Below are 16,508 nucleotides of genomic sequence, written 5' to 3' on the forward strand. Positions count from 1 at the left end.
ATCTTAATTTGTGAACCTAACTTAACAAACGCAATCAGACTATCAGGATGCGTATCAATCCCATCCAAAACCTGCAACGAAAGCAGTAAGGTTCTTGTGTATATTCGTCAGGAGCTGCCCTACATTATTCAATCTGTGCCACCTCATGACGAAAACCAGTATGTTTGCCTGACTGTGCAGCCAAAAATCCTCGCCTCCACGTTAGTGTGTGTTTATTCATCTTCTTCAAGTCGTTTTGATTGAAAAAGAGTAGATGACAAACTTGCGGGCGCCCCGTGTCAAAGATAATTACAGGTACCTTCAACGTCCACCACCCTCTCTAGGGAAGCTTAAAAGTCAATGCCACGGGCAGGAAACTGGCTTTGGCTGTGTCGGCTCATGAACTTTCTCTACTTAATGATGGGGGCCCTACATTTCAACGACGGTCCACATACAACAGCTACTTGGACTTCATATGTGTGTCCCGTCGCTTCGCCACAAGCATAAAGCTGCATTTAGACATCGAGACGCATAGTATCGGCCACATTCCAGATTATCTCTACATAAGAGGCTTCACCAGCGGTAAACCACTGAAAACCATCCGGACGATCGATTTGTCCGCATTTACAACCAAGATAATAGACACGCTTATCCTCTGGCATTGAGCAAGCAATTAAAGAAGCAGCGCAGAGCGGGATGCGCATGCTGACGTGCTCTCCAAAGCCCTCAGAAATGGACGTAGAGCTAGAGCAACTTTACGCAATTCATCTGCGTGCAGATTGCAGATATCGGCGTACAAAGTTCATTAAAGATCTATGCATAGCTAGGGGCATGCAAAAAAAAAGATCCAGCGTCGTATGGATAAACTGGAGTTCAAACGGTGGACGAAATATTGCAATATTTTAGACCCTCGCAAAACGCTCTCTAAAGCATGGCGAACCGTGCGAGGCCTACACACATTTCCCGAACAACATATCCTGATTAAAACCTTTGCACATTTGCACCGTAAAGAGGACATCGAGATAGTGAAAAATGTTTGTAGGAAGATTGCATGCAGGACCATCAAATTGCACAGAAGTCCTTAATGCGGCTGACGCACCACACTCTTTTGATCTTTGCATGAACCTGTCTTTTTCAATAAAAGAGCTGGACGCGGGTCTTGCTTCTTGTAATCGATCGTCGTCGCCCGGGTCAGATTATATCATACCGCCTATTGTGCAACATCATACCGCCTATCGCGCACGTAGTGCTTTACTGGACGAGTTTAATGAGTCATGGCGAGCTGGAGCTCTTCCCAGAGAACGTAAAACAAGCCGTTTGGTTCCACTTCTCAAACATGGAAAATCCCCTCTAGAGTTGACGTCATACCACCCAATAGCGCTGGCTACTTGCATGGGCAAGCTGGTGGAGCGAATAATTCTTGCCAGGCTCGAGTGATTCTTAGAACGCTACAAAGTTTATCAAGACGCCATGGCTGGCTTTCGTCGCCTTCTCAGCTCCATTCAGAACGTCATTGACATGGTGACATACGTACAACACCATAAAATGAGCCGACCGCTATCTGTAGCATTGTTTTGGGGTGTCAAAGGAGCATATGACAATGTCTCTCACGAAGTCATACTTGACGCTCTCGAGTCGGTTGGTTGAGGTGGGCGAGCGTACTGCTGGATCTTCTGCTACCTTCATATCAGGTCATGGTTTGTGGAAACTGATGATGGGCCGACATCTGAGCATTACATACACCATGGTGTTTCCCAAGGTGGTGTATTGAACCTCACACTAGATTGATTGATTTGTGAGGTTTAACGTCCCAAAACCACCATATGATTATGAGAGACGCCGTAGTGGAGGGCTCCGGAAATTTCGACCACCTGGGGTTCTTTAACGTGCGCCCAAATCTGAGCACACGGGCCTACAACATTTCCGCCTCCATCGGAAATGCAGCCGCCGCAGCCGGGAATCGAACCCGCGACCTGCGGGTCAGCAGCCGAGTACCTTAGCCACTAGACCACCGCGGCGGGGCTTGAACCTCACACTATTCAGTGTCATTACGATCATCCTCGTTGAAAGTATACCAGAGTCTGTGCAGCTAACTATCTATGCAGACAATATTGGTGTTTGGACGTCAAGTGTAACACGTCTGCAGGTACGTGCGGGACTTCAGAAAGCAGCAAACTCTATTTCGGCATTCTTCAGAGACCGAATCCTCGAGATTTCTCCAGAAAAAATTGGCACTGATTGCAATCACGCAAAAGGCAATACCGTTATATCTCATCATCATCAATGGACCAATTGTCTGGTACACCTGCACCCACGGGTTCTCGGGTGTCACCATTGATCAAAATCTCTGCTAGGGTCCCCATGTGGCCACTCTGAAGAAGCGCCTAAAAGCCATCTTCCGACTTTTCAACTTCCTGAGAGAAAAACAAAGTATGGCACGTTAGTGCCCGGAATGTTGCAGTTATACAGGACGCTGTTCTTGGGGTACCTGCGGTACAGCTTGCCAGTTTTGACAAACGCCTGCAAATATAGTATACGCTTAATCGAAAACGCCCAGGGCCAAGTACTCGAAGCTTGTCTTAGGATACCACGCTGCACATCCACAGCGGAGACCATCACACTCGCCAAAGATCATCCGGCCACAATGCATAATACTCTAGAGGTGCTTCGAGCGCATATTAAGCACCTTGCTCACGCCCCTGCCCACCACCTCGCTTTGCTTCCAGAAGACCAACCGAGTGCCTCCTTCTGTGAGAGAATATGGAGTTCCCGTGAGTGCCTTCCAGCAGGCCCCACACCTCCGAAACGTATCCTGACACACCCTTGGTGTTTGGACCGACCAAACCTACGCTTGACAGTGCCTGAAATTCGCGAAAAGGTGAATCTCTCGATACCAGCTTTGGAGCAGCTGACTCTACTTATGCTGCACAAGCGATACAAACACCACGTTAAACTTTATACGAATGGTTCTACAAATGCTAGGGGATCTGCAGGAGCTGCGATCTACCCAGCAAAAACCAAAACCATTCAAATTCGGACGCCTCACAAAACAACATCGACAGCCGCAGAGCTCGCAGCACTCCGCTGTGCACTCCGTAGAAGCACCTCTAAAATTGTACATTTTCACCGATTCGAAACCAGCTCTGTGTTGTATTCAAACTGCGCTACGTCGTGGACCTCAAGACAAAATGGTGCTAGAAACAAGACAATTGTATCAGCAAGTACTACAGAAAGGACAGTGTACCTTTTCAATAGTTAACAGACCACTGCGGAATCATCGATAACGAACATGACAACGCTGCAGCAAAGAACGCTCACAAAAATGGCATGATAGATGCCATTCCACTGTCAAGAAGCGACGCTGCAGCAAGGATTAATACGCTCGCGCACAATGTCGCTATGTCTCTGTGGGACACACCCGGGTTTCTCCACACACGTCTTCACCACCTGCATCCGTGCCTACGGCTTACCATTCCATCTGGTTTATTCAGGTGTGAGACAACCGTTCTGTGCCGCATGTGCCTTGGGGTGCCTCATACGAACGCCTTTGTTTGCCGCGTCAAATAGACAGACAGTGCTGCGTGTGACCACTGCGGTGCCGACGAAACCATCGAACATATTTTGTGTCAGTGCCCTCGGTACCACCGTCAGAGACAGTTCCTGTCAGCAGTGTTTGCACGCTTTGACGACCAGCCGCTTTCCGAAAAATTATTTTTGGAATGTCAGAGATCGAGCTTCGCGCTGAAGAGCGACGAAGGCTCTCCTGAAGTTTCTGCAATCTACCCGTCTCGTCGAACGACTGTGACATTCTATTGTGTGTGTGTGTGTGTGTGTGTGTGTGTGTGTGTGTGTGTGTGTGTGTGTGCGTGTGTGCGTGTGTGCGTGTGTGTGCGTGTGTGTGCGTGCGTGTGCGTGTGCGTGTGTGTGTGTGTGTGTGTGTGTGCGTGTGTGTGTGTGTGTGTGTGTGTGTGTGTGTGTGTGTGTGTGTGTGTGTTTTCACTTTCATCTCGCTCTCACTCTCTGCCCGTTTTTCTTACTTTTCTGTTTCTCATTCTCCCTTTTCCAGTGCAGGGTTGCAAACCACATAGTTGCTTTCGGTTAACCTCCCTGCCTTTCTTCATACCATAACTCTCTCTCCTGGTGGTGAACAGCAGCTTGTCATTATTATCGGAGATATATTGTTAAAACCAGTATTTTTAGAAGTGGGTTGGACTGTGTAGTGATGTAAGAGGAGGAGGATGTAAATGAGACAGGTCCGAGAGTAAATGCCCATCCAAGCTAGGATCAGCTAGGTGCCCACTTACTTTGATGTGACCCAGCCGTGTACGCTTATAGAGCAAGCTGCGCTAACTTCTTGAAAGATATCATGCCGTAAACTTTGAACACAAGCACATAGAAAGACATAATGGGACGTACGCGGTGCTCTAACGAAGTTTATTGAAACAGACACGCAACATGAAAGATTAAAAAGAAGCGCGTGACATGACGGATCCCGGGCGCATGCGTATTCAAGGGCGCATGAACCCGTTCTGTCAAGTGTTTCTGTCTTCCTGTGTTCAAAGTTAAGCGCTGGATATCTCCCAAAAAGAAAACAGGCTCTTTGACACTACCTACACAGAGAAATTGATTGATATGTGAGGTTTAACGTCCCAAAACCACCATATGATTATGAAAGACGCCGTAGTGGAGGGCTCCGGAAATTTCGACCACCTGGGGTTCTTTAACGTGCACCCAAATCTGAGCACACGTGCCTACAGCATTTCCGCCTCTATCGGTAATGCAGCCGCCGCAGCCAGGATTCGATCCCGCGACCTGCGGGTCAGCAGCCGAGTACCTTAGCCATTAGACCACCACGGCGGGGCCTACATTGAAAAATATAATATATAACGAGTGGCCACTCGAGCGTTTTTACAGCCTAGCAAGGAAGGGCCTGACCAACTGCTAGATGGCGTACCTATGCTCGTTTTTTTCTTACTCGTTAGTCAACACATGTATTAGCCGTCTCAGAGGGACCATGAAGTCCAAAATTTCACATCAATTTTTTCAAACAAAAAGTTTATTGATTTGCGCAATTCTCCGTACCGGCTCTACATCATGTCTCGCTGAGACATGATGTAGAGCCATGTGGAGTTCATGATGTAGAGTTTATATATTACCACAAAAATCAGTAAAGTCTGACTAAAAGGTGTTTTCTTTTTGCATTTGTTTTCTACACAATTACGTGGTTTAGATGTACTCTACATGTATTCCCTTTGCTGGAACATCGGAAAGAACATAAATTTGCTTTATTCATGATGAACACATTATCGGGTCTGACCAGCCGCTCGTGGTTCTGAAAGCAGCGCAGTAGCTCGGCCGCAGGGCCCTACGAGAGTGTCCGCTCTTTATGTAAGTATGTTCCTTCCTCTATGCTACCTGTCGCTACGAGCTTCATAACTTTTTGTTCGCATTGGCCACATTATTCCGAGCCTAGTAATCTATACACAAACGTTTGCAAGGACTATAAGCATATGAAATAAGGCATGAGTACCACCAAGCGCTAGAGGAAGGAAATTATATCATATTTCAGTGGTTGCCGAGTCATGGCTGTATTGTCGACAATGACCGTGCGGATGAAGCTGCACGATCGGCTCAGGACCAAGATCTGCGGACGCCCATGCCGCCATTAAGAACGGATCTCGCGCAGCAACTGCAATCACTTGCTCGCCGCATCCCGTTCTTAGAACGGAATACGCAGGGTTTTTCCAACACGCACTTGTATTCGATTGACCCTAATTTGCCCCTTCGCTTGCCATCCAGGCTCTCACGACAAGATGCAACTTTGCTGGGGCGCATGTGGTTGGGTGGAGCATTTACGAATGCATATCTTATTGAAATGGCCAGCAGTGCAGCATGCATCTTACGCGCCTGTGAGGAGACGCTTGTGTGCATCATTCTATGCCACTGACTATCCAAGTAGACTCAACGGCGAGGTCTGATAGCCAAGCTCCGTCGTCTGAATTCAAGACAACTATAAGAAAATAAAATCCTGGGACCTTGGCTTACGGTTTCGTACATGCACAAGGCCCCGAAAGTCCTGTTGAGCCTCTCAGAGATGACCGAACTTCACTAGTGCCTGTGAACTAAGAGCGCGAGTTCATGTTGTGTGTGTTCAAACTAACTGCTCATTAGTCTCTTTCTTGGTATTTCTTCTGTATCCTTTCTACTATCCCCCCACCACCACCACCCCACGTGTAATGTAGCCAACCAAGCCATAGCTTGGTTAACCTTTCTCCCTTTCTTCTTCGTCTCTCTCTCTCGCTCCCAATGATAAGCGCAGCTGTGCTTTCTGCCCGCTTGCTAAATTTAATGTAGAGAGCATTGTTGTAGCAATGAAGAGATAAAAGAAGTTTAGCATGCATGGTGAACCGAAACACCACGCGCGCCTTGCCTGCGAACATCGGGAGGGGTAGGGGGGTATAGGTGCAGAACATCTGTAGAAGTTATCCTCTTGTGGGACGTCCTGCAGAAAGCTTTTAAACAACAACCGGATTTAAATTTTCATAGCATCCGTTATCTCCTATCACCCAAATGCAATGATATGCTAGTTGACATGCTCTTGTTAAGGGACATGCATAAATTATGAAAAACTCGCATGTTAGACAGGCATGCGGAAGTAAAGCTGTCCTCGCAATCCCACTTTGTGCAAATGCCCAAGCAGCTAAAAGATTTTTGTGAAGAAATGCAATTTCGGCCAGAATGGTATACAGAGTTCATGAAGTGTGGGGCTCAAATGCCTTTTTAGATACAGGGTTTCATGGAGTTAGTTTCGTAACGCTCATTATACATTTGTCCAAGCAGCCTTAAGTAGATTGTATGCTATGTCTATATGTAAACCGCATTTGTAAAAAATTCCATGTAACAAAAAAAACATCTCCAGAAGCCCTCACGCCAGTGAGTAAATAAATATGGCTACAAAATAAAACAATTACCCAGACTGCAACGTAATGAAAAAACCCAATCATAATATTCAGTGTGTTAGTTTTGTGACACAACCAACTGGCCATTTTTCTGCACTCTAGAGCACTACAACGTGCGTGCCGTTCAGCTGATCAAAATTGAGCGCTTTAAGTTAGGCTGCTTCTTTCAGAACACCACACTATTCAGAGTGCTCTAAGGCGCTCTCACCATGCACTTGTAGCGCGACCAAAATTTGACTCCCACACTTCGTCTGTTTTTACCAGAAGGTATGTTATTCGGTATCCTCTTCCGGGGCCTCGAACTCCTCTGTCGTGCGGCTGCACGTTTGGCTCAGACACACATTTCCTGGTCTCTGGCTCGGATCAAGATTGGGTTCCGCATTGTAGCAACGCAAGTCAGAGCACGGCGGTGCACTGTAAAGTGACCATTAGTTGTTTATATATATATATATATATATATATATATATATATATATATATATATATATATATATATATATATATATATATATATATATATATATATATATAATTTCCATGTTTGTGTCACCAATTACCCCTCACATCTCCCTCTTTTTTTCGGTTCACTTTCGACATATGCACAAAAGAATGTAATACGCACCAAGCACAGAGAAACGTTACTTATACTGCATGCCTTGCACCAAGTCACCATAAAGAAACAATAAATCGCTTTCCTTTTCGCGTATCGCACAATACTGGCGGCATTTGCACGCAGATTTGTGGGTGGCGAAAATCACGCACAAATCTGCGAACGCAACTCTTCTTTTTTTTGTTTTTGTTTGTTGGCTTCGGTGGCCGGGCGAAACACGCGGTAAGATGAATCGGCAAGACGGAGCCACGCCGGACATATAAGCTGCGACTCGGGGCGATTTTTCTTCCGAGAGGAAGGAAAATACGCTCTGCAAAGGAGCTTCGAGCCGTGACTCACCGAGAATTGTTCGGGCAAGGCGGGGTCCTGCGGCGAAATTCTCTTGGTGCTTCCAGCGGTGGCTTTTCGTTCCAGTCCCCCCTGGACCTTGCCGGGCACGTTGGATGTTCCGCCGGAGTAATTCATGGCTAGGCTCGAGCGTCTTGGCCGGGCACTTGCGGTGAACGGCGCAGAGGCACGGCGATGGCTACTTTGAAAGCAATCAAAAGTTTGTCCGAAAGGAGGAGCAGAGCGGGGCTCGCTGTGCCTGCCGCCGCACTGCGATTGCCTTGGACCGCGTGTAATACCACTGCTAGCAGGCTTTGCCCCGTTATAAAATGCTCTAGTGCAACTATTTGGTGCTTTCGGTGGCTTTTGATACGAAACAGCGCAGCCGTGGCGGCTCTAAAGGCGAAGTCCTTTTGTTTTGTTACGACACCAGAGGTAGGCGGAATTGACAAATCTACTGGGAAAGGAGCTGACAGGCACACTTTCACGCTTCTGACATGTCTGGTAACATTCTTCTGCCCCTACAGGAAATCTCTCTTTCGGTTGCAGGAACGCGTGCATGGCCCTATTCCAACGTCCACGGCGAAACTACTCCGCATCTTGCGAACACTACTGGCGCAGCCACTAACGCCGCTACGGGACCGTTGACAACCTACGAGTCGCAGCGCACCCTCAGTTCTGCACATGCTCTGCCGCGTGCACAAGCATTCTCCAACAATTCCGGTGGTCGCGAAATGCTCGTGACGACGACGCCTCGGTGGACGCCGTGTCGTCGCTGTTGGACAGGCGCAGACAACTCTGCGCGTCTGCCGAGACGGCGAGTGTACAGTCTCCTCAGACAGAATCGAGCACGCCCTTGAAAACGCATCCGACGCATCGGCGAAGGGAGGAGTCGGGTGCAGACTACGGAGCCGCCGCGCAGCACTGCAGCGGGACCCTTGGCGCCGCGCGGTCGGAAGACGTCCGGGGCTCGACCGGCAGAGCAAATGGGCACATGTCCGGCGGCGCGGCTCGGGGCGACCACGGTCCGCGCCGGTCGCCGGCTCGTCCCGGCACAAACTGACGCCGGGGTCCCGGCGAGCGGCGGCGCGCCCGGCGGTCTCGCCGGCGCCCCCCTCCCGTCGACCACCACGACGCCGCGTGGGAGACGCGCGCGCTCTCCGTTTCGCGGTCCGCTAGTGGGACATGCTCACCAAAAGAGCGTCGAGCACTGGCGGATCTTTCTTGATCAAAGGCCTGCAAGGGTATGTCTCTCACTGGACGGGCATGGAAAGCAATCGCCACCGGGGCAGTAACGAATCACCGAAGACGACTTTAGGGACTTTCTTTCGTCAGCTTCGTTCTCTGCCTTTCTTGAAAAAAAAATATTCTCTTCTGCCTCTCTTGGGGACTTTCATGGCGTGAACCCATAGGAAGCGTTACGTAATTTTTATTCATAATCAGGTTTACAATTAGTATTTTAACATGCTCCCAGGGATTAGGGACATCGCTTTAGTTCACCGTTTTGCACACCACAAGGCATACGGACCATGCACGGACCTCGAAGTTTAAAAATTGGTGAAATTACGCATGCCGTGCGGTAGACAAAACGACAATACATTAAAAAACAGCACGATGTCCACTATCGCCGCCGAGTATGAACAGCGATTGGCTGGCTGCTCGATGGTGACTCAGCAGTTATTTGCAGTAAATTAATGTATGCGAGTTAATTGACTATGCTTGAAAAACAAAAAAAAACTCGAAAGGGCGCACGCTGCCCTTCCTCTAGCCCTTTTCAGAATATTTCGTCCAAATGCATTGTTGTCGGCCACCGCGGGTTTCTTGAAGGAAGTCTTTTCGCAGCTACAATTTCGTAACTCAAGATAGCTAATTTAAAAAAAAATGATACCGCCTTATGAGGTGGTACTGACAGTTTGAAAATATGCAGAAATATGACGTCTTAGATATCTCTTTGCGTCGGTTTACAAATGAATTATTCTGCACTATTTCGCGTAAAGATGCCAGGACGCATCGTATTCGCAACCAGAGACAACCTTGTTTAGAACTCAAGACGGAGCAGAAATAAAACCAGAAATTTATGAGTAAGGTTATAGCCCTCAAACTTCTGAATTGAGGCATTTTATGGATGCAAATCAATACAACCGACAGGAGGGTACAGACACAGCAACGAGGACACAGAGCGCTGAACTTCCCGCAATATTATTTTTTATAAAGCCTTCGTTTCTGTACTTGCAGTTACACGTTGTTACAACAGCCATGCGTAGAACACAATGATGTTGCACGAATTCATCAAATGGACAAACCTAAATACATGTTTTTTTTTATATTGTGAGAGACAGAGGAGGTATTTACGCAATCATTCTTTAAACAAAAAGAGCTTGCCTGCCTCGATGATTTCACGTGCGGTGCAATCACTGCATTTGGCGACGATGCTATAATCTGAATATCTTAGTCTGCACCCACACGTGCTAAAGTGAGCGGACAGCCATCCTTGCTTTGACCGATCAATCATTGTACAGATGTTCTTTAAACCTTTCATTTAAACAGAGACCCGTCTAACCAGCTTAATATTTTCCACGAGAAAACGGCAGTTGATAAACTACGTTACAAAGGCAATCTCTAAATTTATTTACAATGTTTGTATAGTGCACCCACGATTTGGTCTGTACGCTGGGGCCAACACTTTGCGCGAACTGCTCAATTTTCGTGGGGCCGACAAAAGCATTTTCACATTCATTCGCAGCACTGCTTTCTTCTAGATTGTGACCCATGCTCGGCCTACGTGGCCCCTCGCCCCTCAGCGCCTTTCATCTCTGGTCCAGCACTCACCCCTCGTACCCAGATTGGAATTTGTCGACGTGACTTTTCTGTACACACTTTGTAAACGCACGAAACACACTCTTAGATCAGCTATAGCTGCTTAAGGTTCGTAGAATGTTTGTGGGTTATGCCCGAAGCACATGCTCGTAATGCGAGGCAACAAATGCAGTGAAAGTCACCCATCACGTAATGACGACTTATGCCCGACTTCATATAACTTTAACAAATAACATTAGCAGATGATTTAATATCAGTCGGAGTTCATATATTTCCCGTGTGAATGGGACGGAGGAAATCAACTATATTCGGAACTGATCGCAAGATTTGCTGGTGGATAGTCTTCATAGGTCAGTTAACTGTGTATCATGACCCAAATGCGTTCAATTAAATGGCCGGGCAAGCTTGAAAGTTGGGCTTCCCATGGTTCTCGAGTCAACAGCCTAATTCGTCGCCTTGCTGCAAGCTGCCACCGTCACCACAAGCTACCATATGATAAGCAACGACAAGCATTCTAATCGGTGACAAAAGCGGAAACCTTGACTCTCGCAGCTCAGCCCAACTAAAACAATTCCTCTGCACACTTATGGACTCACAGCAGTTGGGAGATAAAACCGCTGCGATGCTATAGTTAATTTGATAGCATCGCCCCAATCGCGCTTCTTGAAACAGGATATGCGTTTGATAAGTCACTGAGGTGTTTACAGGTTTCCACTCGTTATTTCGACTCCAGTTATTTGCAAAATTCAAGTCAGGCAGAACAAGATGAAAGCACGACAGAGTGCTCAAACGTCGTAGAGCCGCTGTTTATCGGTAACATTTTAATGGAACAGCATAAAGGCGCGATAGCGTCACCTACGTGGCTCGCACAAGAAACCGCTATACGGTGCGTCTTCGTAACACGCGGCAAGCAAGCTACCCCAAAGAAGTGTCATACAGATATTTTATTATATTTTATTATATAATTAGGAGATTCACGAGATTGCTCCGATGAAAGTAAAACAATGGGAGGGGGTATATAGCCTGAAAATTAAGTATAATGTGTTTTTTTATTCATTGCACAAAGCTGCTGTAGAACAGCATTCACGTACTCTTGCACTAAACAAACTAGCGCAAAAAACTTAACATTACTGGCTCTCTCCTGTAAAGATGTCGTGACATGATGGACGAAAAAACGATACGACTTATTTATTACAATATATTTCACAATCATTGACTAAGATGGCGTATGCGAAAAATTGCGCTTAGATATAACGCAAATACACTCCATCAAATAGCTTCAACTGTAATCCATTGCGCGAATACTACAACTGCAATTGCTGGAAATTTTTATACTTTTTTCTCGTACAATGGACGCAAACATTTTTGGTACGTTTCAGGCAGCGCAAGAGTCTCACAAGTACACCTTTCTTAAGCATAGGTGAAGAGACAGAACTATTGCAAATATATACATAATGAATTTCCTAAAGAAACAGATCAAGTTTCGAAGGATGCTATCTGCGTTTTCCTGTTTATTTATTTTTATACTTATATCCAAGCGAGATAGATGCTTGGAGGAATTTTACAATGGCAAGAGACCAGCTCTTTCTCGCACAAAAACTTCGGTTCAGAAAGAAACAAAAACAAAGCAAGACAAGATCCGTAACTGAACTGCATATCGTCTCATGTCAACTGGCAGAAAGCTGCCAGACTAAGCGAGAATAAAAAGAAACCCTCAGCCGGTATTGAACCTGCGAACTCGTGCTCGTGTTATCAGTGACTGGTCGCTTGTCATTCAACGCACTTGACATCAGTGACCTTGTTATGAAAACTGGTGTTTCGGAACGAAGTTCTTGCCATTTCAATAACTGCTGCTGGTAGCAAGTGAAAGCTGAGTCAACGAAGTTTATTAAACCTCGGGAACATAGCAACCGACGTCACGCGATTGGTAAATTGCAGTCACTTTGTACACGCACGAAACGGTCATTAATTTGTGTGCAATAAATACATTCAGTTGTAGTATGAAATCTACTCTGAAGGAAAAATCGCATTTTAGTGGCCAGAAAAGCGTCAAAAATTTTAACGTTACCGTAGACTCACGTACTGCGAAATTCGCCCGCAATTCAGAATGGGCTTTCGCACGTAAACGCTTCCATAAGATGTCAGGATGGTGGCGTAGAGTTTATTTTCTCGGGAATTTATCGAAATATGGCTTCCATAAGGTATTCACAAAAACATGACACTGTCCCATAAAAAGCGTGCGTGTTTGGGAGTTCACGAACAAGTGCTTTAACACGTGTTTCGTTTCTCGCCTTCACTAGCGTAACTAGCACTCACCAACAGCAGAACTGACTCATGCTCGCACTTACGTTTTCTACTCCTCACGGGGACTCGCTCACGTCTACTCGCTCACCAATACTCAGGTTCCTGCTCAGTCACGTCTACTCAAACTCACTAGCACTGACGCTCATATCGTGAAAGTTATTTCTGTCCACACATACTCGCGTTCATACATTCACTCGCTTCCTTGTTCATTCGCTCACACTCACATTCACTCAAACTCGGCGGTTCTTTTTCACCGCGGTACTCACTTGTATCGGCACACGCAAACACTCACTTATATGTTAAAGTCGTGTACCCTCACATCTGCCAATTTTCATTCACGTTCAGCTGGACAAAAAATTTGTCTGACCTGCTCATTATATCTGAACACGTGAAACCGCTACGAATTGTCCTATTGAACACATTCCGATATAAACATTCAGCATATAAAAACATTAGAACCACTTCCCCGCCTTTAACATCTGGGTAAACAGCGCAGCTGGCAAGCAAGCATTCCCACATGGCAAATGCAGATCGAATTCTTCATTCGTCTATATTCTTCTTCTATCTTACATCTCTTTCTACATCTTCCTTCACTTTTGTTCGTTCTTTTATCTATTCCTATACTGTCCTTCCTTTCCATCATTTTAACCCCCACATCACTCCTTCTCCCCTTTCTCGTTACTCGATCCTTGCTATACTTTAATGAATACGGCTATGTTATACTTTACTCTCTCAACTCCTCCTTTTTATCTTCCTCATCCTCCCGTCACTCCGCCCCCTCACTTCCATTTAACATCTTCTTGCTATACACTACTCATGGCTTCAGGATGTCCAACAATTTTTCTTAGAGGAACCTCGCGGAACGGACCTCAGTCTCGGCTAGGGCAGAATAATGGGGAGCATTTAGTTCGACTACATAACCTTTTCTTCAACTACTTACTGCAACGTCCACCTAACAATTTGTGCGATATAAATTGGTTATTACATTCCAGAACAAAACAAGGTGCCAAGCATATCGGAGTTCCTTTATATTAACGAGCATTATCGCATCCTAAAATTAGTGCCGAAAATGGGCACACCTGCTGTATCATAATGTTTTGTTTATGTGTTGTTGTTAACGTCCCAATGGGATTCAGACAATGAGGATCACCATAGTGGAAGGCGCCAGATTAATTCGATCACCTTACCAGATTGTACATACAGGCATGCATGACAAACATACGCTAATGAACTGTTAATGACATGAGTGCATTTACTTCACCTGAAATCTGAAAATCTCAAAAATGGAGGCTCCGAAAGACTAAATGACCGGCACCGATAAATCCATTCAAATACCACGTAACAGTATTAAATGTGAAGCATTTCTTAGAAAACTTCGGCGACTTTGCGCGTATCTATCTATCTATCTATCTATCTATCTATCTATCTATCTATCTATCTATCTATCTATCTATCTATCTATCTATCTATCTATCTATCTAGCCGCCTGCGACTTTTAGCTCTCCTGGCCATTTCGACAATGGTATCAATACCAAAATTGGTATGAAATGAAATGATGGTATGAGAAGCAAGTGACTAGTCATAACATAAAAATTATGACCCATTATGACAATAATTATGAAATGTAAGTCGTGAATGTCATGACTTACATTACATGGTCTTGCTCTTCTTGAGGTGATTTTGTTCACATAACATACAGCAAAACTGGCATGGTATGACATGAGTGCATGGCGAACATAAGTGACAAATCAATAAGGTTGATAACTGAGCTAGTTGGTGATTAATTATTTTATCGTAAGGTTAAGTAACACAGTTTTTAACATGAACGAGAAGGATAAGAAGGACACGGCATTCGCTACACTCGAGTGTAGCGAGTGCAGCCACTGTCATGCCCTTCTTATCCCTCTTGTTCAAGTTGAAAACTGCCCTACTTAACCTCACGGTAAAGTGATAAGTGACAGACCCTAACGTGGAAATTATGACATGCACGTCACGTAAGTTATGACTACACTCCACGCTCATGGTGCGCTCACGGTTCTTCCGCTAGTTTCTCATATACCACATTTGGTATTACGTGGCGCGAACGGACGACCGTAGCAAATGACACGTTTCAACATGATAATCATGACATGCGTGTCATGTAAAACATGACTACATGCTGCGCTCATTGCGCGCTCGCGGCCGTTTCACTAGCTCTACATATACCAAATTCGGTACCACATGACGTGAATGTATGACGATGGTAAATGACACGTCCAAACATGATAATCATAATATGCGTGTCATGTAAAGCATCGCTACATGACACGCTTATGATGCGCTCACGGCCGTTTAGCTAGCTTAACATTAACCAAATATGGTATTACGTGACGTGAAAGAATTGTGAAGGTAAATGACACGTCCATAGATGATGATCATGATATGCGTGTAATGTAAAATAGGACTACATTCTATACTCATAGCACGCTCACGGCTGTTTTGTTAGCTCCACAAGTTCCAAATTTGGTATCACGTGACGTGAATAGATGATACGTAAATGGCACGTCGAAACATGATAATCATGGAATGCATGTCATGTAAAACATGGCTATATGCAATGCGGCCGTTTCGCTAGGTTCACATATACCAAATTGGGTATCAAGTGACGTCAATAGACGACGAAGGTAAATGACACGTCCAAACAAGATATACATGCCATGGAAGTCATTTACGCCATAATTTATACTCACTCACACTCACTCGCACTCATTTGAAAGGCGTGAGTGTAAGTATGAGTGAGTGACGAGTTGCTTAGTGTGCATGAGTGTCAACGTAAGTGTGTACTGATTATTAGCGTGAGTATGAACGCAAGTGAATACTCATGAATGTGAGCAGACGGGAGTGTGAAAGTGAGTGAGTATGCACATAAACCTATGTGAATGCCTCTGTGCGAGTTCACGTGGGCTTCACCGAGAAAGTGAGTGCGTGCCCATGAGTTATGAGTGTATGACCATGAGTATGTATGGCGGTAAGAAGTTAGTATAGATGCAAGTGAGTACATGCGAGTGTGGGTATTATTGTCAGGGCCTATGACCGAAAACTGGATGCGAAAGTAAATGAGTGCCCATGAGTATGAGTAGGCGTTCCAGAGTGTGAGTAGACAGTAGTATGAACATTCATCATAGCCCACCCATGAGTGTGAGTAGAGCGAGCATGAACCTTAGCGTGCACCTATGACTTTGAATAGAGTTGTTTTTCAGCCTGAGGGGAAAATTGGCAGATCTCACGTACAGTGGGAATCCTGTGAAAGTGGCATGCTTTAGAAACTCACACGTCCTGTGTACGTGCTTCACCATAATATCCCAGTAGTGATGCGTGGTAGAGTATGGTCCCCTGTTAAAGGGAACACCCGAGTGCACACCATCAATATTCCTGGCCCTCCAAGAGCAAGTGGAATAAGAAACAATCTCCATGCAAGTCGATAGTCTGTCAAAAGGACTCGGTACTATTAACCACCAGTAGTCTTGTGCATA

General features: G+C 45.7%; 1 protein-coding gene across 2 annotated transcripts in view; it reads right to left on the reverse strand.

Moving 5' to 3' along the window:
- The window catches only part of LOC119177204 (dipeptidyl peptidase 4), a 522,011-nt gene extending 513,537 nt beyond the window's left edge, over window positions 1-8,474 (reverse strand). For both annotated transcript variants that reach the window (XM_075878254.1, XM_075878252.1), the window contains exon 1: window positions 7,888-8,474. In XM_075878254.1, coding sequence (XP_075734369.1) covers window positions 7,888-8,013 — 126 coding nt within the window. In that variant the 5' untranslated portion in view covers window positions 8,014-8,474. The remainder of the gene's footprint in view (window positions 1-7,887) is intronic.
- Between the last annotated feature and the right edge of the window lie 8,034 nt (window positions 8,475-16,508).

The sequence above is a fragment of the Rhipicephalus microplus genome, chromosome X (genome assembly GCF_043290135.1).
Source record: "Rhipicephalus microplus isolate Deutch F79 chromosome X, USDA_Rmic, whole genome shotgun sequence".
In the NCBI taxonomy this organism is placed as follows: domain Eukaryota; kingdom Metazoa; phylum Arthropoda; class Arachnida; order Ixodida; family Ixodidae; genus Rhipicephalus; species Rhipicephalus microplus.